The sequence below is a fragment of the Scylla paramamosain genome, chromosome 7 (genome assembly GCF_035594125.1).
Source record: "Scylla paramamosain isolate STU-SP2022 chromosome 7, ASM3559412v1, whole genome shotgun sequence".
Classification (NCBI taxonomy): domain Eukaryota; kingdom Metazoa; phylum Arthropoda; class Malacostraca; order Decapoda; family Portunidae; genus Scylla; species Scylla paramamosain.
Window position 1 is genome coordinate 32,937,532 of NC_087157.1, and position 26,412 is coordinate 32,963,943.

General features: G+C 44.9%; 1 protein-coding gene across 1 annotated transcript in view; it reads right to left on the reverse strand.

The window, feature by feature from the left end:
* Positions 1 to 467: 467 nt before the first annotated feature.
* Positions 468 to 26,412, reverse strand: part of LOC135102387 (RNA-binding protein fusilli-like) — a 132,969-nt gene continuing 107,024 nt past the window's right edge. The window contains 8 exon segments of the mRNA XM_064007572.1: positions 468 to 760; positions 1,553 to 1,779; positions 4,987 to 5,182; positions 7,241 to 7,453; positions 7,455 to 7,475; positions 13,341 to 13,556; positions 14,645 to 14,739; positions 25,750 to 25,925. Of these exon segments, the coding sequence (XP_063863642.1) occupies positions 674 to 760; positions 1,553 to 1,779; positions 4,987 to 5,182; positions 7,241 to 7,453; positions 7,455 to 7,475; positions 13,341 to 13,556; positions 14,645 to 14,739; positions 25,750 to 25,925 (1,231 nt within the window). The 3' untranslated portion in view covers positions 468 to 673.

The following is a 26,412-nucleotide window of genomic DNA, read 5'->3' on the forward strand; positions in this document are numbered from 1 at the left end:
TCTTGTCCCAGTCTACAAAGGAAAAGGAGTCAAATATAAATGTGGTGACTACAAATAAATATTGAACTGGTAAGATGGATTCCAGTTGAAAATCCAGAGAAATTATAAAGAATAAAATTAATTAGGAACATATGGATTTTTTAAAGTGAGTGATAATCAAGAAAATATTAATAAAGTATAGAGCATTTGTGAATCTGTGGGGAACAGTGTATAATGGGAATAAAGTTAAATGTACTGAATATGGATATGGAGAGTGTAGAATGTTATTAGACAGAGAAATTGCCTTCCATGGATATGCCAGTGTATGAAAAAGAGAATGAAATTTTGGAAAATATTACACATATGGAGCTGTGAAATATAATATGTCATGTTACAGTCTATCAATTCTTTTTGTAGATGGAGTTGCAAAAGAAATGAAAGAGATGGTGACAGTGGTAATGGAATGAAAATAACAAAATAACACAAACTGCAAGCTGATTAGTTTAATGAATTTCCAGTATACTTTGTTGGCAGAGAATTAAAAGGATGTGCATTTTTTTTTATTGATAAACTGATTAATACAGTTTGTAGAAAATGATAGACTGATTTAACATTCTGTAAAGATTGCAAGTCAATTCAATACAGTCTACAAGAAGGGAAGCAGCCTGGTGGTGTAGAGGCTAGTGCACTTGGCTCACAACCGGGAAGTCCCAGGTTCGAATCCCCGGGCAGGTGGAGACAATGTGGGCCTGTCTCCTTTCACGCTGTAGCCCCTGTTCACCTAACAGAGAACATGTGTGAGATGTAAGCCAAGGAGTCAGACTTTAAATCATAACAACTTGTCAATTTTACAGATGCACAAAAACAGTAATGATGCCGAATCCTTGCAGTAGTGTGAGCAGCAATGTTCAAGTTACAGGAAACTAACAAAGTGCCTGACAAATATTTTCACTCCATTCTGTATGAGTGTGGAAGGCAAAGGGAAAGGAAGGTAGTTTTGCATTATAGAAAGTGGTAAGATTATTAGCATACATGATAGGAAGGATCAGGAAATATGGAGCAGAAAACATTATATATATGCATTTTTAAATGCTATTGTAGGTATACTTCTGAACACAGAGGAGAGAAAAAATATGAACAAATGAATAGTTCTCTACTCTGAAGATTCAAGCAGTGAAAATAAGTACTCTGAAAGTTGCTGAAGTGCCTATTAAATGAATGAATAAGATGGTAAATTAATAGAAGTTTGTAAAGAAGGTTTGGTTTATCTAGCATGGGGGGATGGGATGAAATGTCAAGTGATTGTGATAAACAGTACCCTGCAATGACTGGGGGAGAGAGAGAGAGAGAGAGAGAGAGAGAGAGAGAGAGAGAGAGAGAGAGAGAATGAAATGCTGGGAAAGAAACTAATGGAGACAAGTATCATGGTTGCCTTATCCAAAGAAGTCTGAGTGAAGAGGTATTAAAAAGATACATTATATATTATGTATTTGCAAGTATGTATTAAAGCACATGTTACAGAACTATTTTCTAAACAGCATAGTTTGATATGCTTCGGTAGTTATTTACTCACAATAGTGTGGTGGGGCGGTGTGGCAGGAGTTGCCATGTGTGGTGGAGATCCATAGTAAGGAGAGCTTGGGGAGACTGGTGGCGATGGATATGGCCAGTAAAACATCGTTGGGTAAGCCATCCCAGGGTATGCTGGCAGGCGGGGAGTGACGGCCCCAACAGCATTCAAAACTGGGGGTGCTGGACCCAGAGGGAAAGCACCAAAGGGAGGTGCAAGCACAGTGCCTCCTGTAGAGGGAATGGGGTCAAGAATGGTCCTAGGTGAGGTTGCCACTTGGGGCCACTTTAATAAGTACACAGATGATAGTATAATTTCTTGGTGAAAAGTGCTCGGCATCTATCTATATATTATAAAGTCTCAGGAATTCACATGTAGGCTGAAACAAACCTATTGGAACAAACATTTCTTACCTTCACGAAAATTTATACTATCACTGCACAACAATAATACGCATACAAACATACAACACTCATACGCAGCTTTAGCTAAAAAATAAACAACAAATATTCCATGGATCTGATAATCTGCCTGTTTTAGCATATTTGTATCAATAACTATACAGAAATATAGGAAAAGGCATTACTGTAGGAAACAATGAAAACTTCAAATTGATAATGATCTGTCAAGGAGGCTCTCAATGAAAAATGAATGATGCCTACACAATAATTATTTGAATCATGAAAACAGATAAGACTAGCACATCAGCTGGATAAAGGCAGGCATATACATTGTACAGCATTTTTTTTTGCATTAGTTGAAAATATGTATTTGTATAGATTTACATGAGAAAGATGAGATACAATGTTAAAGGCCTGCCTTTAATATAAATATAGCTTCAGAGTACCATTACTGTCACCACAATACCACATGCACACCTCCCACCACCACACCACACTATTACTAATCCCACACCACACTACAGACATGCACCAACCACAGTTACCACAACCTAAGGTTCCTGCACCAAAGCCATTTACCATAAGGAAGCACATCTAGCCAACACCTTGACTACAGTGCATCACAGCTACAGAAAATAAAGAACACCAGAATGCAGCCTGCAACCACAAAAGGTGTAAAGCTCTTGCCTACCTTGTTACCTTAATCAGCCAGGCCCACGAGCCTCATATGAGAGATTGGCTTTGTTTGACATAGAAGATGAGAGATGACCCATACACCGGAACCAGAAAACCACTGGGAATATCTTAACAGATTTTATTGGTCTTAGCAAAGTAATATTGGCGAACACACCAAAGTCCAGGTAAGTCAAACTATCATCTGGAACATTTTCTGGGCTGACTTAAGTTAGATATCAAACTTAGAATAAGATTCTGGAAGATACCAGATTGAAATGAATAAGTCATACAAGCCTTGAAAATGTTCAATAACTGAACTAAATGTAAAGCTATAACAATAGAGAAACTACTGAATGTACACACAAAATAACAATAGTGCAGATATCACACTTAAAAGGAATGTATTACAGAAGTGTTAGAGGACCAAACTTGCCCCCCCCCGCATCCTGACCCTTGCCAGCCTGGCTGGAGAGCACATGACTGCAGAACTCACACACTCAAGGCAACAACCTTGGTAAAAAAAAAAAAGAAATTATGCATATTTAAGAGTACTTATTAATATGGTTTGTAAAATCATGTGATTTGTCAGTCATTTGTAGTCACTGATATAACATATCAGAATTGTGAGACTATGCTCTTATACAGAACTGCTGTTACTTGAAGTGTGATGTTCTGTGTCCAGCACCTGTGTCCTCCCAGGGCCCTCTGAGTGGCCCACTGCACACCCCTACTAGGGCAGTCTGCTGACCACCACACCATCACCACTGTCACACTGCTAGCCAACTATTTGCTTTGGTGTACACGGTTATTAATCCTTATCTAGGTGCTTATTAGCATAGTATTACACAAATGTTTAGCTTATATCTAAAATCACTAACACTATGATGAATGCTCATTAATCTACGAGCAAGGAAAAGATTCAAATAGGATAAGAACCTACACATTGAGAATATACATATAGCCGTGTACACAACAGCCAACTTCTGCTTCACCCACACTCATACACACCCACATACTAACAAAGATAGATTTTAGAGAGCGAACTGTTACTTGAACAACAGTACAGCTTCAAACTGAGCTTAGAGGATTTTTATGCCAATTTATGCATGAATAATTCATAAAAAGAAATATGTAAAAAGCAAGTTGAAAATAATTGACAACACAGAGATGTCAAGAAGCTTATTTCAAGTTAGCTCAGTTGAAACATTGTCTAATATCCATCAGACGGACACTGAAAAAAAAAAAAAAAAAAAAAAAAAAAAAAAAAAAAAACAAGGCTCATCCACCATCAGCTGAACACTCAAAGCAACCACACAGTATTGGCCAGCAGCGTTCATATCTCTGCCAAACCAGGTGCAGCACATCAGATAACAGCAGATTGCACACACAGGAACTGCTGCACCACACACACACATAATCACTAGAATTCAAAAGGGATGGAAAAGGATGCAATGAATAGCTTGGTAACTCGCATGACAACTACCAACACTACAGACTGATGGAAAGTTACCAGACCCTACCCACAGACCACTAGAATCACCTGTTTTGACCCATTCATCTGTGCTCTGCATCCCATATTGCCAAACACTATGTACAGGTGTGTGTTATGCAGCAGTGAATTTGAGTATTACATGGTAGGGAAAATTTGTGGAGGTGGGTAGAAAGGATGATGTATTAGGGAATGGTTCACAAGTGGGGTCCTCTTCAGGGCCCCCATGCCACCAGCACCTGGATCCCCAGGAAAAGCCTGATCAAAGCTACGTTTCTGAGTAGTAGGTAGTCTAGGGCCTGGTAGGGAAGGGGTTGCAGCATAAGGTACTGGCAGAAGAGGAGGCCCCATTGGGGGTTTCTGAACATTGTGTGTTCCCTGTGCATCTCTGCTTTGAGCAGTTGATACAGGAACCAGTGTCACCTGGGGATGTAACCCACCAGCAAGGGATGTGCGTGGATTAGATAAGAAGATGACTGGATTGTTAGCTCCACCAACTTGAGAAGCAACTGGAATGTCTCCGTAAGGTCCAACAAAAGCAGGGGGCATTGACATGGTGGGCTTTACTGGAGATATGAGTGTTTGTGGTGCCTGGGAAGAGTGAGGCAATTCAATAGGAGGAAGAGCAAGAGGTGGCCTGGGTGGAGGGGGTCCCATTGGTGGAGGAAGTAGCAGTGGTGTGTCGGTCTGTTTTAGGGGACTTGGAGGCATACCTGGAAGCAGATGGCTTTGAGGTGGAGGGGGAAATGGGTGAGCCAAACCAGGAAAATGAGGACCAGGAGGGCGGGGAGCACCTGGGGGAGGGGGCAAACCTTGGGGGTGATGTAATCCCCCTGGTACACTGGCGGAGGTACTGTCCCATACCAACATACCCGGGGACACGATGGGTCGCTGGGCAGGGAGGCCACCAGTCAGCACCATGTTCATGTCTTCTCCTGAGCACTGAAACACTTCAATATACCGCTGTTTTTTGCCAAAGACCATGTAGCGGTGGTGCCTCTGTTGAGAGGCAAGGTATGCTGAGTGTTCACTGTCCATTTGGATGAATGCCTCACCGCTTGGCTGACCCTGTCAGATTAGGGAGAAAGTAAACATTGAGATCATTATCGTCATTTATCACCTATCACATTTGTGTCCCCTTGTCAATAATCACTCGGGACAATCTAAACCTCTAAAGCAAAACACCAAGTCTCTAAACATTTCTTTCCTTCACCTTCGAGTGACACACAAAACATATCATACATGCATTCATTCCACTTAAATTTCACTATCTGTTTTGAAGAAATCATAAGTACCTTGAATAATGCAGCTCAAAATACTTTTCCCAAGTTTTTAGTTTCTCCCTTGGACCTATAACTTCCTTTCATTCTTACCTCTCTTCCCTTATTCCCATCATCAGACCAAACCAATTCAGTATACCCATTTTTTTTTCTCTCAAGAAGGTTCCTCCAGTTCTACACTGCTCTCTGGTTCTCAGCTATCATATTCCATCAGCTCCATCTCCTTGACATGTTCACAAGGACATCATCTAAATTCCTTAAATCAATCAATCAATCAATCAATCAATCAATCAATCAATCAATCAATCAATCAATCAATCAATCAATCAATCAATCAATCAATCAATCAATCAATCAATCAATCAATCAATCAATCAATCAATCAATCAATCAATCAATCAATCAATCAATCAATCAATCAATCAATCTCTCTCTCTCTCTCTCTCTCTCTCTCTCTCTCTCTCTCTCTCTCTCTCTCTCTCTCTCTCTCTCTCTCTCTCTCTCTCTCTCTCTCTCTCTCTCTCTCTCTCTCTCTTTGCCTATGCCTATATGTGTAGTGACTGGAGGTACAAAGGGTCCAAAGATGACCTGGAAACCTAATGGTCATTTGGTCTTGACATCCAAGGAGCTATAGCTTATGCTTCCACCTACAAGTTCAGTCCTTAGCTAGAGCACCTCTCATGATTAAAAATCTATCTCACCTTAAGGTCAAAATCTTAGTATTTCTATGATGCTCCAGCAGGAGACATGATGCAAAGATCCCTCTCCATCAGTATTTACATCATGAGTCTCCAAACTATAACCCACATGTCATATACATCCCAGCAACTTGAAATATATCAAAATATCTAATAACAAAAGTTGTCAGATCCCTTTACATTGGATATTGATTAAGTTGGTCACTTTTAAGGAAAGAGGGAGGGAAGAACCTGTATAGAGCAAGAAAAGTGCTGCACAAAAACCTTGACAAATCTGTCTACAAATTGTGCATGCAAGAAAGAGCTGAAGGGATAACAGTGTGTGGCCTGGACATCCAGCATGCTGCAGGGAGGCCTGCTGAACAACACCTCGAGGACAAAGAATTTGAATGCTGTGCTGGATTTGGATAAGTCAGATTTTCAGTTAAGTTGGATCAGCCTTCCCTACAATTAATCTGACTTAGCAGGGTTTTACTGTATTTCCCTTGGTTCTTCTCATGTACATTATCAGGCAGGCAGTGGACATGTCAAGTTTCTGTCAACTATACTCGTTTCCCTGTGACACCAGTCATGGCTATGCTACTGGTCTGACCTGTCTGCCAAGCACTTGGGAAATAATAAATGTTCTGAAATTCTCTGATGCTCAGTATTTACTTGAGCAATAAGATGATTTACACTTCTTAACCTTTACTGATGGCAGCAAGTTTACTCATCTGAAATGTTTACCTGCATGTAATGACACCATGTTTGGAGATCAGTTTACTCTCATCATGAGAATAGGAGGAGGGAAAGAATACAGGTGCGTGTTTATCTTTAAAATGCACTTTGAGAAATCACTCATTACTTAACTGAAAGCAAGGTTTCATTCCCAATTGATGGCTGACTCACAATTAGATAAAGAAGTTTCCCAATAAACCCTCTCTCTCTCTCTCTCTCTCTCTCTCTCTCTCTCTCTCTCTCTCTCTCTCTCTCTCTCTCTCTCTCTCTCTCTCTTATTGCACAAGCCAAGATATTAGATGGAGTTTCCTTCTGTTGTAGGTGAGTGGTTGAAACACTTCGCCTTCACCTCATTTACACCATCATTTAGTAATGAATACTGTGGTGGACAAGTTTTTCAAGCAGCCACACGGGGAACTTGGCACGCTTACCTGTGCATTGTACACCATGTGCACGCCCTGGTAAACAATGCTCTTGGCCAGTTCTCCAAGAAATTCTAGGATGTGCTCCACTTGGGCCTCGAAAGGCAAACCTCGCAGACGAATACAGTCCTTTCTGGTCCCCGAGGTGATAATCTGTTGGGGCAGCAGCGGCACCTGCGGCAGTTGGGCGATGAGCGGCTGCTGCTGTTCATATGTGCGGGGGGTCCATGGACCGGTTCAGCACCTGTAACACATTTCACTTATCGGAAAAAAGAAATGAACGTGACATATCTGTTTAGCAAATGGTTTTGTAAGAACTGATACGTAAATGTTCATGTGAATACTACTATTAGGATGATTCTGTATGACGTGCAATATTAGCAAATAACCTACACATGATTGTTGTATAACAATCACAAGAAAATATAACAATCACAAGAAAATGCAAATAAACCAAAATGTATGTGCGCTGCAGCATGCTGGGCAGCCTCACACCACTAGCAGCATTCTCAATACGCTTGCAGAATGAACACATGTAGCATTCCGTAACAAATAACTGCCATTAAAGCCTAACTGTACCAATCTTCGACTGGTGTACCCATACCCTGAGGATGGCCGCTCCCCTGCCGTTATCCACTATCCTGTACTTGGCGGCCCTGTGGCGTGGCGGCGGGGCGGGGAGGGGAGGCTTATGGCTGGGAGCGGGGGAGACATCGAGGCTCATTGCCGCCGCCGACTTCATCTCACTACTAATCGTGTTTTGCGAAGTGTACAAATTTATTCATTACTTCTTGTTTGATAGATGCTCTGCAACACCGCACAGTTTCAAAAAACTTTCGTAACATCTCTGCTTCTGCAGTATATTATATTGACGTACTTAAGTATTTCCGTTGTGGCTGAAGACAAGCCAGACGCCTCACACCGGATTTGTAAACTGTTGCGCTAAGATACTGACCACTATTTCAAATGCAGTACTTAGTCACCATCCTTGTTCAGATATTGGTGAAGATGAGCGAGAAGCTGCATATATCAATAATTCCTCGAAGGCTGTTGGTCACATAATAGCAGCCTTGCAGTGAACCATCTGCTTGTTATTCACCAGATACTGCAGTCACACCATGCGCATTGGTTGGTTACAATGTGCTGCTTGATTACTCAACGCGTCACTAAAATGTCGAGAACTTCATGCATTACAGCTTGGTTCCACCCTATCCATTACAGACCGAGTCCAGAAAAGCTTGGAGTACAGTGGAAGGGAAAGCTGGCCGCCCCTGTAGCCACGCTTCAAATACACTCTACTGAGGGGCAAACAGTTTAGCTGAAACTGTCGTTATTGATGTCTCAGCACACCGTCACCTCTGCTCTCTCCTAGCTCCCTCTTTCCCTCCAACTACTAGACTCTACTCTTTCCTCGCCCGGTCCCTCTACACCCCCCTCTTCCCCCTCCCAGCATTCGTTCCTCGCTGCTCCCCTGAACGCCTCGTCAACAAAAACTGTCAGCGGTGGCGGGGTGATGGTGGTGGTGGCAGGCAGGGTGAGGCCGGACGCCATGAGCCTCCCACCACCAGCCTTGCCAGTGTCCGAACCAAACGGCACCACTCAACCAGACAATGCTCAACCACAATGCACAAGTCCTACACAGACAAAAAAAAAAAAAAAAAACAAAAAAAAAAAAAAAAAAAAAAAAAAAAAAACAAGCACGCATCCGAAAAAAAAAAAAAAAAATTTACTCAAAACAACATCGGGAGACGCAACAACCGCTTCTAACTGACCAGCTTCAATTCCTTTCTCAACTCCACTATTACGTTTTACGGACGCGTGTTGTGGATAGGATTCAACAAGAATCGTGTAAAATTTCCAACATCCAAAGAATCCAAGGATAATACCTGCATCAGGTCTTCACAGATCAACGTAACACACCATCGTAGAAGCAACTAATGCATTTTTTTACAAAATGCTCTTCATACATCCACGCACACGAGCAAGTCACCAACTCTCATCTCATGTCTCATCTTGACATCTAGTCATTCTCGTCACCATCAATTGTCTACCGCCTTGTGTGACATGGGTCAGCTACTGCAGAAGCCGGGCTGTGATTCGCACCTAACAACTTTTCTGTTTATCGAGGCGTGTCAAAGGGAAGGGGGAAGCGATGACAGGAAATCAAGATGTGAGACAAAGGGAAAGAAAGGAAAGAAAAATGAGAAAAAAAAAATGGGAAAGAAAGGGAGATATGAAGCTCTAAGGGAGGACAGAAGAAAATTACGAATAATGATGATGTTAAGGTAGCTGAGAGTATGGGGTATAAGAGACGAAGTAGCGACAACTAAACGGGGAAGTAATAATAATTGTGGAAGACAAGACATGAAAGATCAAATGAAGCAAAGAAACAAAAAAAAAAAAAAGTTAGAGGGGGAATTGTTCAAAGAAGAGGAAATGCATGTAAATGTGTGACCGTCGAGGAAGCAGGAATGGTATTGCAAAAGAAGCAACACGACGTGGAGGCCATGGAGTGTGCAATCTTATTTTGAATTCCTGTGACGGTATGTTGCTGTACGTAAATATTAAACTCTCTCTCTCTCTCTCTCTCTCTCTCTCTCTCTCTCTCTCTCTCTCTCTCTCTCTCTCTCTCTCTCTCTCTCTCTCTCTCTCTCTCTCTCTCTCTCTCTGTGTTTCGTATTATTTCTTTCACTCATCCTGCGATCACCACGTAACAACTTTGTCATACCCGCCCAAGTCTTCCTTGCACCATGTCAACTGGGAATTATTGAAGAAAAGGTATATTAGATGCACAAGGCTCCCCGATGCCCGGCACCTCCTTTCCATTTAGTCAATACTGTTCTGGCTGAGAAAACTGACACGCGGATGGAAACGTACGGATGCAAGTGTAATGTATGGATGAAATGTGGGGATGCAAGATAAGATAAGGGGATAAGCAAGATAAGTTTCGTTGTTGCAAGAAGGCATACCCAGTTAAGTTGTGGCGAGAGAAAGACAACCGGTTTTCTCCAGCGCACTTCAGCGTCATTCTTATGCAATATGGTGCTGGTGAGTGGAAGGCATCGGTGAGTGGCGGCTGAGCGGTGGGAGCAGAGCATCACCAAGGAAGCTCCCATGTATGTTATGTCACTGGCTTCTTTCACCTTCGCCTCATTATTTATTAACGTTCTGAGGCTTGGTCATCATTAAAGTTTCCTTGCTGCAACCTTGACACCTCTTGCTCATTTTCTTATTGCCACCACTGTCTCTCGTATTACTGTTATCATAACTATTACATTATCATGATCATTCCTTCACAATTATACTACTTATCATTATTATCATTTATCTTTATTGATATAATTCTTATTGTTTGTCATTACTATTATTATTATTATTGTTATTATTATTATTATTATCATTACCATTATTATTATTATTATTATTATTATTATCATTATCATTATTATAAACCCTAACAATTCGAGCCACCCAATCGCCAAGTTTCCAAGAGAGGCTTCAAGACGCTTCACAACGCAAATTTGGTTTCGATTTTGGATTCTAAGGGCTGGTATGTCCACTAAGCTCTCTCTCTCTCTCTCTCTCTCTCTCTCTCTCTCTCTCTCTCTCTCTCTCTCTCTCTCTCTCTCTCTCTCTCTCTCTCTCTCTCGACCAGAACCAGTCTTACATAATAGTTAAGGGAATAGCGTTTAAATTTCTTATTGAGTGGATGAGTCGATGGATGGATGGATGGATGGATGGAAGGATGGGTGGAGTTGTAGGATGGAAGGAGGGATGGAAAGAAGGAAGAAAGGAAGGAAGGGTGGGGTTGGGGGGTGGGAGGAAGGAAGGGTGGGGCTGGAGGACGGAAGAAAGGATGGAAGGATGGGTGGGGTTGGAGGAAGGAAGGAAAGAAGGTTGGAAGGATGGGCGGGGTTGCAGGATGGAAGGAAGGATGGAAGGATGGGCAGGGTTAGAGAATGGAGGGAATGATGGAAGGATGGGTGGGTTGGAGGGTGGAAGGAAGGATGGAAGGATGGGTGGGTTGGAGGATGCAGTGGCGTGCTGGGCAGCAACAGCAGCAGCAGGAGCAGCAGGAGCAGCAACAGGAGCAGCAACAGCAGCAGCAGCAGCAGTAGCAGCAGCAGTAAGTGGGGAGGTGTCTGCTGCTGCTGCTGCTGCTGCTTGGTGGCGAGCAGAGGAGTCCTGGGCTGGTATGAATGAGATTAATGCTGAGGGAAGCGATGTGTCAGCTTGACAAGTTTAGCCTGCCCAACACGACCACCACCACCACCACCACCACCATCACCACCAAAAACATCAACACTACTACCACCACCATCATCATCGCCCTGCTCTTGCTTCCAACACACACCATACTACACAACAACACCAAGAAACCACCACCACCCTGTCTATCCTATCCGCACACCACCACCACCACCACCACCACCCAGTCTATCCTATCCGCACACCACCACCACCACCATCACCACACTACCAACACACCGCCACCATCACTACCACCACCTTCCCCACGAGGGTGAGCGCTACGCACCCCGTCACCTCGCCCGCCGCGACGCCCTCCATCCCCGTCCTCCACGCGGCTCTGCCTCATCATGGCGGCCTGAGCGCCACGAATCCAGAAAGACAAGCAGACGTGCGGCATTTCATTCATGTGTTGTAGAGAAAAAAAAATCACTAATATTACATATATAACAAAACAATCATTTAAATATCCCATAAAAAAAATGTTTCCACTACACAGTACTGAAAAAAAAGTCTTGGGAAAAGTAGACATAATATTTAACAGTGAAAAGTTGTACTGCACATGCGTGGTCACAGTGAGGGAGGGAGGGAGGGTGGGTGGGTGTGTGTGTGTGTGTGTGTGTGTGCGCGGGGGAGAGAAAGCAGTGGGTAAAGAGTGAGGTGTCTGGCTGTATAAATCAATGTTATGGTTTATAGATAGGCTGAGAGGAAATACCAGGGGGGGTGTGGAGAGAGAGAGAGAGAGAGAGAGAGAGAGAGAGAGAGAGAGAGAGAGAGAGAGAGAGAGAGAGAGAGAGAGAGAATGTGTGTGTGGAGAGGGAGAGTGTGTGTGGAGAGGGAGAGGGTGATGCGTACAGGAGTCAGGGAAGGCGCTTAGGGAAGTCAGGGGTGAGAGAGATCCAGTGAGGGGTCACCTTGGAAGGGCGGTGGGGTCATGCAGGGCCAGGAGCGCATCTCTGCCGCCAGACTCCTACTTACCGTTATCGCTGCGCCATGATAAGCGTGCAAATAAAAGTGTGATTAATAATGGTCAGCAGCACCCGAGACAGTCACCCTCCCCTCGAGATCACTCAGGCCAGGCACATTACAGCTCACCTTGTTCACAGGGACTGCAGCACACACGCCGCAACGGGGAATGGCGCCTTGCCTCATTCATTTAATTTCATGTCCAATCCGCTTAATATTATCTCAAATCCTACACAGAGAGGACTTTTTTTACACGATACATTAAGCGTTTCACTTACGTGACCAAAACAAAATAATCTTAAGTCCCCCAGGCTATGAAACAAAGCTTAATAAACATGCATTCGACAGCTCCAGGTCAAATGCAAGTGGAAGACTCTTCTAGCTCTCCGCAACGAGCGTGCCCATCTGCTGCACCACCACGCGCCGGCACAAAGCCGCACCACTTGTGTGTGTTGAAATCGAAGGGAATATGTTAAGTCTGGTGTTGGTCACGGGACACCCACGATGATGCGGGACTGAATTACTCGTAGGGAAGGAGACTGCAGGTATAATTCAGGTGGGGAAGGGGAGAGGGGTTGTTTATGTTTTTACCTTAAGGGCAATCAATGCTAACTGTTCCAGTGAGTGCGCAGAATGGACAGTACAGTGCAAGAGTAAATTTACGTAGGATTGAGAAAACAGTGTTCTCGTCGTGCTATGATGATGTCTGTCGATCCACGTCACTGATGACTGGTGTGTGTCAGTGTGTCACTCGGTAAGCCTGGGTCACGCTACTCAAGTTTGTGTCCATTATTTTGGAGTGTGAGTCAACACCTCAATCTCCGTCACATGAGTTAGTATTCAAAGGAAGAGTGTGGGAAGAAGGGAGAGACAGTCAGTACGGTTCGCCCCTCACCTGCTGCACCTCGGCCGTGGTGGAGCGGAAGAGTTCGATGTAGCGAGAGCCTATGATCTCGCGATGCTTGGCGAGGGCTTTGGTGCTGTCCTCCTCCGAGCCGAACAGCACGAAGGCGTCTCCGGTTGCCCGCCCATCGGGTTTCCTAACGAACAACACGCCGTCCTCATTGTCCAGAATCTGACAGCCGTTCTCGCCTGACTCGAAGAACTCCACCTGAGAAACGAAAAAGAGAGAGAGAGAGAGAGAGAGAGAGAGAGAGAGAGAAAGGTGGATGAGTAACAACCAGATAGTACAAATGGTGCCGAGTTCTCTTTACACACCTCCACCTTGGTGATTCATTATTTCCATTCTGTGCATCCAGTAAGTATACAAACAAAAATGTTAATAAATATATACTCCGACTGCTGTAACATAAACATTAAGTTACGTCATTCAAAGAAGAGGGAACACAACAGATTTAACAGACAAGGTTAACTCAGCAGTCACTTTAGGGTAAAGGGAAAACAATCCTGGCTGAAGCGTGTACAAGAAGATGGAGGGATGCGAAGGAAGCGCTGGAGATCACAACCAAGTCAGTCCCTCTTATCTTTTATCAGTTAAGGTCATCATCGGAGTGTTCATCGTCAAGAGGGTAAGTAACTACAACCCTGGAAGAGTCTCTTATCTACCACTTGCTGCTGCTCCTCCCTGTCTGTCTATTTGTCTGTATCTCTCTCTCTCTCTCTCTCTCTCTCTCTCTCTCTCTCTCTCTCTCTGTTCACCTCTGCTTTGTCTCCCTTCACATTTTTACCTCGTTCTAGTCTGTCCAGTGCAGCACAATCACTCAGTCCCACACTTCTGATCGTGGAAGCCTGTCTACATTGTGTGTACGTGCTTCAACAATTCCTTCCTCTCACTACTTTACTTAATGTACCTTGATTTCAACACCTGACGTTCGCCACTCACTCACTCACTCACTCACCCCCTCCCTCACTCATCAGCTTCCATAAACACTATTCCTCTCAGGCAAAAATCTCCAACCAAAGATTCCTATTAGCAAAGAAATTTCAGAAAACGTGGGAAACTTTTTGGATGGAAGTGAATAAATCAAAGTGAAGAAAGAAGAGTATCAGCAGCATTCGATCGTCGAGAATAGGAGACTGAAGTCAAAAGAGCCTTGGGACACGAGATAAGATAGTCGGCCTGATAGTATTATTGGCCAGTCACAAGGTCCAGCGAGCGGCGGCCACGTAAGTGCAGACGCCACCAGTCACGCAAGACACGTCAGGAGCCAATAGGAGGAGCGGCTCCGCGGTACTCACCACTTGCTTAGGAGTGCAGTCATAGGGCAGCCCACGCATCCTGATGATGACCTGGCCGCCCCGGGACAGGAACGTCTGGGCCTCATTGTTGTTGCCTAGGGAGGAAAACAATTCTGGTGTTAGAACAGCTCACTCTGGGAGAGCTGAAATCGTCTACACGTGTTGGAAGCAAAGTCTTACTCTCTATATTGCCTAACCTAACCTAACTTGTGTAAGCTCACCCTGAGTCCCAGAGTGATCCCAGGGTGCGTTAGTAATGCCTCCCTATGATCATTACTAGAAAAACATATCTTATTGTATAAAATATCGGCGAATTTTATAAGTCTACGAAATTAAACCGTAGGTGATCATTACATAACTTGTAATCATTTGTTTTCATCCCACATAACTAAAACGTGACCAGTTCACGTCAAGCCATCGTCTGCGTGCACTGTGACAGTCTCTCTGTGGCGGGCACCAAAATGTTCATCAGATAACCTAAAGGGAGCAGGAGCGGGTTTTGCTATGGCCATCATGGGCAGTCACCCAGGGCGGCATCGCCATGCTCTGCTTATTTTGTTCATGTTTGTACTGTACTGTCTGTATATACTATAACAATGTTCGCTGGCGTAATTTCAATTGCCTTAACAAAAAAACAAAAAAAATGCCAACTTTTATAAGCAGGGATAGTAAGAGGGCACCGAAGTGTAGCTTTGTCCAGGGCGCCACAGTGGCCAGCTCCGCCACTGAAGGACAGAGTACCTGATCGTCCCTGTCGGTTACCTTCTGTATATCAGCCGCAAAACTTTCCCAGCCACAAAACTTTACTCACTACATCACAGATTTAAGAGACCAGCTAATATATACAATTTTCCCCCACGAGTATTTGAAACGATCAGGCCCATTCTTATGTATCCTTTGTTATCGGAACCATGATGTGTTTGCTACAGTTATTGAGTTGAACTATATAACAGATTGTGCAGCAACGCCAGGTGGGAACGTTCCCTCATCTTGTGGCCTTGTGCGCCACGCTCAACGCAGCAGTAACACATCTTGAGGTAGGAAGCAACACTAATCATCAATGAAAAATATTTCACCAGCTAATCCTGAACATATCTCATCACCGCCGCCTTGGTCGTAACGTTTTCTTTTCTTCTTTATCGCTGATCAAGCACGAACTGTTGTCATTATTATTATATATATATATATATATATATATATATATATATATATATATATATATATATATATATATATATATATATATATATATATATATATATATATATTTTTTTTTTTTTTTCTTTTTTTTATTTATTCATTTTTTTTTTTAAACTGAATCATTTATCATTTAGTACACGGCTGTTCAGTTACTACACTAGCGTTGCAGGGAAAGTTATGGTGCGGGGAAGAGACCGACCCGTTGGTAACGCTTTCCATGCGCCAGATAACTGTTTGGTTCTGGGGGTGTGGGAGATAATAGCAAGAAAAGACTATGCGGGGGAAAACACACACACACACACACACACACACACACACACACACACACACACACACACACAGTTATTAATACACACTTTCCCCGCTTGCCTGAGCAAGCGGGGACATAAACAATGTGATGGGCAGCGAGGCAATGCTGATACATCACTGTGTACAGCCCCCCCTTCCCTCCCTCAAACACACACACACACACACACACACACACACACACACACACACACACACACATCAACCACAGCAAAACTGTGGTGATGCATTTCTGTACCTCCTCTGTACCAGTGCCCCCTCCCCGGCTCACAGTGGGCCCTCACCCCCTCCAGGTGGTCCAATGTGCCAAGCTTCTCGGAGTCACGGTGGACGACCAGCTGACCTGGAAGCAGCATGTCGCCAGCACCGTGAGATCAGCTACCTACAGGCTGTACATGCTGCGCAGACTCAGGTCGCTGGGGACGCCGACAGATGAGTTAAGGGGGGTGTACCTCACCTTCATCCTCCCCAAACTCATGTACGCCTCCCCAGCGTGGTCCTCCTCCCTCACACACACTCAACAGCTACAGCTAGAGAGTGTGCAGAAAAGGGCGTGCAGGGTCATCCTTGGCCCTGCATACACCACCTATGAAGAAGCCCTGACCACCCTGAGTCTGTCCAGAATATCCACCAGGCACCGAGAGGCTCTGGAGAAGTTTGGGAAGGGACTACTGCATCATCCGCGTCTCAGAGACATGCTGCCGCCCGACGCGCCTCGCCCTGTCCGTGCCACCAGACACCACAACAAAATAACGCCCCTGAAGGCGCCGCGCACGGACCGGTACAGACTCAGTGCGATTCCCACCATGGTGCGAGCCATCAATCGATAGTATTTCCCTCCTAGATTAGTCTTACCGTTAGGATTAATGTTAAGTTTTTCCCCATCCCCTATGTACATTTTCAGTTTGTCAACTGCCTAAATAATAAACCGTTTATTATTATTATTATTATTATTATTACACACACACACACGCAGCGGCTATCTGGCCCTGCCCCGGAGGGAATGATTGTGGTGGTGGTGTCAGCTGATGCGATGCCGAGTGGTGATGTGGTGAGCGAGGTGGTGTGGTGATGCAGTGTCATGTCTGATGTGGTGTTGTGATTACAGTAAAATTTCATGACTGGTGATGTAATGTGGTGTACGTGGTAATGTATAGTGAAGCAATGCAGAACCAGGAAGAGTGTGGCGGCTGCAGCAGTGGTGGTGGTGGTGGTGGTGACTCAATGTGGTGACGCAGTGGTGACCTAGTGTGGTGAGAGGTGGGAGGCGATGGCGGGGATAAGTATAGTAGTGAATGGTTGTGGTGGAGCTGTGGTGCAGGTGGTGGTGATGGCGGTTGTGACGGCGGCGGGATGATGGCGAGATGACGGTGTTGGTGGTGGTGGTGGTGGTGGTGTCATAACACCGCCCATGTCATGATTAGCTAGTTCTTATCGGTAGAGGCATTTCATCCAATTGACACAACCTCCAGAAACGCTTTGCTCTCTCACCACGACTATTTTCAAAGGCCACTGAGATAATTAGTTGGGTTCTCAAGAGTTTCTCTTGTTAATACTGTAGAAATCTTGTTGATCTGTCACACGAATCATGAGAAACACCCTCCAAGTGTAACTTCAACTAGGCCTTCCGAAAGCAATCGAGGTGCGGACAGGTGTTTCAGAATATGGTTCTATATTCTGCATTTTCGTAGTCTATTTAGCAACATTTCCTTCACCTGCATACTTCCTGCTGACATTAATCTTCATTGTTCTTCATCTCTACTGTACCTTTTCTACACACCAGCGTCATACATCAGTGACATAAATACATGCACATATTTCTAGCTCGTTCTTTGTTTACCTGAACCTTTACAACATATTCCAAGCCATTTATAAGTGTTATCACTACCTTTTATTTCCTCTACTCTATGCGCCAATTTATTACACAAACGACGATGAATATATATATATATATATATATATATATATATATATATATATATATATATATATATATATATATATATATATATATATATATATATATATAAATTTTTTTTCTCCATATAATCAACACATTTTATCACCCATCTCCAGTCTAGGCTATGCCACATACTTTCTATATTCTGATCTTTATCTGCCATACATATTTAGCCACGCCAGTACTTACAAACTCTAGTATGTTCATATTATTATTCCATTCTTTCGCAAATTACCAACTTTTTTTTTTACCGTATAATCAGTGTACGTATATATTTTTTCCCCTCGTTTAGTCAATGTATATTATTTTCTCCGTCTCCACTACTTGTATCTACAATGAATAAGTTATATGCATTCACATAATTTAAGAAACACCCTTCACATTACTTAACAAACACCCTAATAACTAACTGGCAAAGAACATTCCCATGGACGTTATCTCAGGCCCCTGATTACGGAAGATACCACATGCACCGCCCGCCCCCTGCCTCGATAGGAGTCCAACATTGTACGTATTTACCACTTCCCAGTCTCCAGGATCACTCACACCACTTACACCGATTCATTTTTAACCGCCTTAAGCACACTGGTCCCTCTTACCTTCCTCCATCAAGCCAACCTACGTATACACACCAATCATTTCTTCCTATCGTTTTTTTCTTTTTTCTAATCAAGCTTGATAAAGTTAGACTGATAAGGAGAGAGAGAGAGAGAGAGAGAGAGAGAGAGAGAGAGAGAGAGAGAGAGAGAGAGAGAGAGAGAGTTAATAGGGAGCTTTACAAAAAGATTAGGCAAGTTTATGGTTGGACAGGAATAACAGGATGGAAATGGGTAGGCATGTTTTATACGGGGACTGCTACGTGTAGGCGTGATGGCTTCTTGCAGCTTCCTTTATTTTCTAGATGTGCTCTTAGATTTGCTTTGTTATGAATATACTACCTTACTATCGTTCACTCCTCCTTTTGCATTTCATCCAGTCCTTGTATTATAATGTGCACTCGTACCTCAAAGTCATTAGCACGAGTTTGTGGGGAGAAGAAAATGAGTAACTGTAAGTAGTAATGGTGGTGGTGGTGGAAGGAGGAGGAGGAGGAGGAGGAGGAAGGTATTACTGTTATAAAAGTTTGTTATTATTATTATTATTATTATTATTAAGAAAAATACAAAAAAAAAATAACGAGGAGGAGGAGGAGGAAGAGGAAGAGGAGGAGGAAGAAAAACACAAGCAGCAACAGACTCCCCCGGTTCCTCGCTAGGACTTGGAAATACCAGGAAGAGGGCGAGAAGTAGCAAACAATGTACAAGAAATCAAAGGGAAGTGAGTGAAGGAGTGAAAAGAGAATAGGAAGGAAAGAGAAAAAGGCGAGGACCACTTTGAAGAAATAGAAGCAATGGAATGGCATGGACTGGAGAACCTTTTTGAATGACAGTAAGGACGTGTACTTCAGATGCGTGGTGTTGATAACAAAGGAGGGCAACATATTGTGGAAGAGGAGGAGGAGGAGGAGGAGGAGGAGGAGAAGTAATCGGTAAAGAGCTTCAGATAATTACACACACAGATACGAACAGATTATTTTTTCTTCCAACGAACACTGATTACTTCCGTACATTAACCTACGAATGTTAATACCAGACGAGTGGTGGGTGGGCCGTTAGTTGTCCCTGCGCAAGCTCCTTCACTCTATACACTATATAGTAGTCACCTCGGTGCAGGGGGATAGAGAGAGTCTTGTGCTCGAGGAGGAGGGAGGGCCGTGAATACAGGAGCCTCACAACGCCTCCCTCCTCGCATGCCTCCTCACGTACAGTATTTACCTGAACTTGTCTCGGAAGGTAAATATGTTCCGTGTCTTGCATTCCGAGCAGACGTACGGTATTTGTTTTTTTTTTTTTTTTTTTGGACTTGCGTATTGCGACAGTAAGCACAGATTTCCACCTGTCATCCCCATCCATAAACCCGTCTAATCTCTTAAAGTTCCCTAATGTTTTAGCACTAACAACATGATTACTGAGTTCGTTCCACTCATCTACCACTCTATTTGAAAACCGGTTTCTTTCTATCTCTTTCATAAACCTAAATTTTTCAAGCCTGAATCCGTTATTTCTTGTTCTGTCCTGGTTGCTGATCCTAAGAATTTTGCTTACATCCCTTACATGCTTACGTCTCTCTAAAGAATGTAAACTTAACAGCTTCAATCTCGCCTCGTAAGGAATACTTCTCATCCCCTGTACCTTTTAAGTCATTCTCCTTTGTACTGATTGTAATAGACCTATATCTTTCCTGTAATGTGAGGACCAGAACTGCACAGCGCAGAAGGAAGACGCTAACAATTCTTCCCTTAAAATGCTGTCCAAATTTTGGCGTTAAGAATGTATTGGAACAAAGAAAGAGGAGCCTCACTCCCCCGCCAGGTGCACCCACCCTTTCCTTCCCCGCCGGCCTAACCTCCCTTTTCAACAACCGCCTATCTTCCCAGCAAGGGCGGGGTTGGGAGGGAGAGAGAGGGGGAGGGGGGAGTCACTACACTTACACACCGTCCCATTTTCCAAACACACTGGCAGTAGTTATCGAGGGGCACACTATTCCTTTGTCCATACTACGTACACTAGGTAAAGGTAAACTCTGGACATACAATTATCTGCTAGTGGCTTAAGCGCTCATCTCCGTCTCCTTGGCCTTTGAACCTGTGGTGGGTGATGTCCTTCCCCCAGGACACTGGGCCATCCTTGCTTCCACAGTTCATCTTCCCCAGCTTTAACACAGTACCCAGTTGCTGACAGAACTGAAGGAAGGATGAATAGCTGGGTGAGCTGTATGCAGAATGCCTCAGCCACAATTCGAAGCCGAGCCCGCGGGTTCGTGGCCAGGCGCGCTAGCCGTATATATGCAATGTAAATCATTCATCATGTTGCACATGGGTATAATGAAAAGATATCGTTTCTTTTGGCCTTCATTTGTTACTCTGAATCGTAAGTCATCCTCCTCCTCAGTAATTAACCTGCGCAAACACCACTCCTAATCTCCTGTTCTGTGTCTGATGGCCTTTCAGTTTTGCTGTCAACCGTCCACGTGAAAATGGCGTGTAGTTCAAAAAGTAAAATAAATAAATAACAAATAGGTGAAAATACAAAAGTAGATGGTAAGTACACGACAGCATTCCAATACACAGGATGTGATGCTGACACGGGCTTGATCCCCCGTGACTAGCGAATGACGCCTCGCTCTGCCGGCGTCTTTCAACTGGCACTAAACTACGCGGTGAACTAAAAGCACGGTCGCCGCCTCAGCCACCTCATCCACGCCCTCAAAAACCACACCAAGTAGCCATTACCGAACCTCACGCAGCCGTCCCCTACACCTCACGTGATAGTCTCCATAACCTCCGACCCCACTCCAGTTATTATCCTTATCTGAAGTAATTATCTCGCAGTTCATATAACACTTCTCTCCTAGGATTACTTACGTTACTGGGAATATTGTACGAGACGTAGACTTGAACAAGTCAAGAGATTTGCTGTTTGATTCTATAGTCACTTTAGTGAGTAACGTTTTACTCACTAAAGTGACTATGGAATCAAACATCAAATCTCTTGACTTATTCAATACATGTCACTTCCTTCTGAGCGACCCTACAGATTCACCTCGTCCTCGCCTGCTGGGGTAAACGCTGGAGGTGGAGGGGAAACAGTAGAACTATGGCTCGTTAGTTATCAAAGTACTTGTCATTATAAATCTACTGACTTCTTTATATTTAAACACACATAAGGATCTGACTGACAGAGAGAAGGTACGTTTGTCGCTATAGATTAATTCTCTTGCGTCCCTGTGACGCTTAATCCACGACTAATACTTGATAGAGACTTGGCAGGTCACCGTGCTTCCCTCATTAGTTCAGACAAGACTCCCGTTATCTATGTTTACAAGAAGGATCTGCGTGCGGTGGCCCAAGTTAGCAGTCTTTATTACTTTTCTATTGCTAAGCTAATAATGTTCATTGCATTTCTACTGCTAAGCTAATGATTTTCATTCCATTTTTACTGCTAGGCTAATAATCTTCATTGAATCTTTACTGCTAGTCTAATAAACCATTGCATTTTTACTGCTAGGCTGATAATCTTCATTGCATTTCTAGTGCTAGGTTAACAATCATTACACTTCTGCTGTATTACCCCAGAACCTTTGAACTTCTCGCTAACAGTCACGATTTGGAACTTTTAATTTTTCTTTTCAGCTTCAAACTTGCATGGCGAAAGCTCATGACATGTGGATATACTTTGAAACATGGCCGATGAAGTGTAATCAGGATAAATTAAGGATTCTCAGTACGTCCTTTGGGGTGAATTGAGTACTGAAGACACGAATGCATGCGTCTCAGCACCGCGTCTGCACTTACATGACAGACGTTGTTTTGCACCAATGGACTGAACACCGTAGTACAATAGCTGGACGGTGGAGGGGAGGGGGTGGGATGTACGGTGTAAGAGAAGGTAAGTGATAAGTAGAGAGGGCGTGACGACAGCAATGTAGGTGGGAGGAGACTATTGTACTGGACGAGTGTAACGACGCCAGTGACTAACTGGTACTGAAGAATACGGAGACTAGTATATACGTGTATGCACATATAGACAAGACAGTAACAGCTGTTAATATTAAACTGTTGTGTCTCCTTCCCCTCATACCCTCAAGAAAATAGAACAACACAGATGAGGAAGGCAATGCGTACCCTAGTACGGGGAGACAGGCGTGTGGCCAGGGGTATACAGGTGTGTGGGGTGTGTAGGGCACGGGAAAGCAGGTATATGTTGCGTGTGTGCACGTGTACAAGACACACATGCCTGCATGTCAGTATTTGTGCGTGATAAGAACACTCACGGATCATGTTCATGACGCGCATGGTCTGCTGCATGGCGGCGTGCTGCATGTTGAGGTGGATGTTCATGGACATTGTCTCGGGGTGGATGGGCGGCAGGGGCTGGTTCCGCCCCGACTCGTGGTGGTGCTTTTCGCTCATGGCGCCGCTCACTGCCTGGCCCGGCGCCTCGTCACTGCTGCAGGCGCCGCACTGCTCGCCAAGGGTTGCACTCCCCTCACCGCCAATTCAAACACTGGATAATCAAGTGTGCCACTCCGAGACGGTCCGTCTGTGGCGCCAAGGCTGAGGCCACAGTTCGTCCTGGGCCGTGAGGGAGAACCAGACTCTTGCCTAAACCCTTTGCGTCCTCGCCACCTCCACGACTACCACTGGCCGAGGCGACCCCAGACCATCACACCCACACCAGGTCACAACAATACGGGAGAACCGAAGCAGATTCACGCAAATCTTGAGGAAGGTTTAACGAGCGGCACGCCGTGAGTACCCTGCCTCTGTCCCTGAGACCAGTGGTGTATCGCAGGGAGTCTGCCGGCACTGCTGCGTGTCTTATCGGCATTCCTATCAGCTTATCAGAGGGTATAGGCAGACAAGGAACTAGGGTTTGTACCTGGCTGTGCTAGTACGTGCAGACAAGAACAATGATCTTCCCTCGAACAAATTCGAAATCCAGTATCGAGCTTCCGATACACCCCTCTACCTCCGTTTCTCTGTAGTGATGATACATTTCCAAACATTGAACAGTTCAGAAAGGAGCGAAGCAATGGTGTCCGCCACGCCTTATCTCGCCTACACAGTTCATGTGATAATTCAATTTGAAGAGGAGAAACATGCTGCCACATACTGCTGCACCTCGGCTCCTGCCGCTTTTTTCCTCCTCTATTACGGCAATAATTGAAGGCTTTCCTCGCGAACCCGCGCCCCCGACGGAAAAGGCACGTGGGGTGAACACAGCCACCACCACAAGGTCTCGGGCTGAGTGCAGCAAGACAGGTGTGGCTCACCCTAATCGTCAACATCGGCCATTTACCTTTCTACCTCCTCCCGACCACCACCACCACCACCACCACAGTGGTGTATTATTGTTAAAAGTCTTTTTTTTTTTTTAATAAAGCAAGACAGATTGTTGCAGCACATTCTTCACGGAATCACGTTTGGCCCGGAAACAGCGCGGTCTGCGAATCGAGGCGATGTGCGGTCCAGGAGGGTGGTCACCTTCACCACGGTGCTTTAGTCCTTCAGGCACATCCATCACCACAAATTATACCCCTCCCCACCCCTCTCTCTCTCTCTCTCTCTCTCTCTCTCTCTCTCTCTCTCTCTCTCTCTCTCTCTCTCTCTCTCTCTCTCTCTCTCTGTCACCACATTCTTCGCCATGTATTCCGTGCCATTACGATCGCACTGTAGCCACTCCATCTCCCCCAATACACACCAAACAACACGGAATGACGTGCAAATTGCGATCCTGCCCCCAGCACTTGCCCTGTGTCACACCACTACTCGCTGTTTCCCAGCGCTCAGATGTGCAAGCCTCCCCTTAACCCTCCTTCGTGCCCCGTGCTCCCCCGCACACCTTCCTCATTCTACACACAGCACATACTCGTACATATACGTACTCGTACAGCATCAACTTAACATTGACAGTGCTGCCGTTAATATTCTAGGTGTTAATTAACACCCACTTCCTTCAGACGCGGCGACACTACCAGTACCACCACCACCACCACCATCATCATTGCCTACCTACGCTCTAACTCCACCAGTAAACAGCGTCTGTCGACCAAGATAAGATGCGTCGCAATTCATCCGCCCTAGGGTCTCGTTCCACTCTACTCCAGCTACTTAACACTTCACTACATCCAAGCCGGTGACATCAACATCTGGCACTCATTCTTACATCCGAAATACTGCACCGTACTGCCTCTTAGGAGTAAAGGCTCAGATTATCGTTCAGTCAGGAAATAATTTACCTCGCATTGTTTACATTGTTTTTCTACCATTATGTCAACTGCAACACGAAAATTTCCATGTGAAATATCTAGTTATCTACCTGCATGACTTCATGCTATAAGTGTGTACTGAATGCTTTTATAAACCAATTCAAACCCAGGCACAGGTACTACGAGTTTTTAGCACTCAAGTAATATTCGTATACTACGACAACGCGAAAGCCTTGTGTGCCGCGAGTCTTTAGGATCTAAATTAAATCCTGAAATCCTGATATTTTGGGGTTTGTAACTCGCATTTTCTTTATATTTCTATCTTCCACATAACATACAAAAGTGTTGGTGCCTTGCTGGATCACGCAACACCCCAACACTCCTCTCAGCCTCAACATCCCTCCCCTCTCTCTCTCTCTCTCTCTCTCTCTCTCTCTCTCTCTCTCTCTCTCTCTCTCTCTCTCTCTCTCTCTCGTTACGACTACTCGGTCCCCACGCGCCCAGCCATGTCACCACGCCCCTCCATGCAGCCATCACAATCCAAAGAGCACGCCGCCGCCCGTCATCACGATAGTCTCCTCACGCGAGATTCCTCACTCTTCATATATTTGTCAGAACTAACTCTGCACTACATCAAATCTCTTCGAGGGCTAGTTTTCCCCATCAAGGTTGTTAATATGCAATTTAATTTTACCATGCACGGCTACATCTAAAACACGTGATATGTGCTGGCGCTGCAGGGCCTGGTGTCCTGAGTCTACTGAACCCATTCCCTCACTGGCCGGAGCCGCGAAGGAGGGAGGGAGGGAGGAGGCCACGAGGTACTCACCGCCGGCGACGTTGATGAAGTCCTCGCCGGTCGCTTTGTACACCTCGATGTAGCGGTTGCCGATGTGGTGCTTGTGTCGCTTGAGTGCCATGTCGCGGTGCTCGGGAGAGATAAAGCGAATCAGTGCTTCACCGTTCCTGCGACCTTGGGGGCTGAGACACAGGGCCACGCCACCTCTGCGGGGAAGACCACAGGCAGGATTAGTTACAAAATCAAACAGTTGTTCTTAATGCCAAAACACAACCCAGGCGACCAAGAGCCTCTCAAGGTTTTGTTGCTTCGTTCCATACTCACATCTATCTACGCATGAAAGCTTCCCTCACTCCTCCCACAACCGACACCACCACCTGAGGCTCACCTCATGTCCTTGCACACACCACCGCAGGACACGAAGGTAGAGTACTAGGGATAATGAGGCAGAGCTGCGAGGCAACGTGGCACCCTCAAGCCACGACCAGGAGCCGACTGGCGGGCAGGAGGAGCGAGGGTCACGCTGAGTGTATACAAAACATGTGCACTCACGCCCCCCAACGTGCCTCAGCGCTCCTGTGTTGACACCCCGGCGGCACGAACCACCTTGCCACCCTACCAGCACACACACTGTACTGCCACACCACAGCTCCACCACACCAGCACACCAAGTTTACTACCAAACCACAGCAC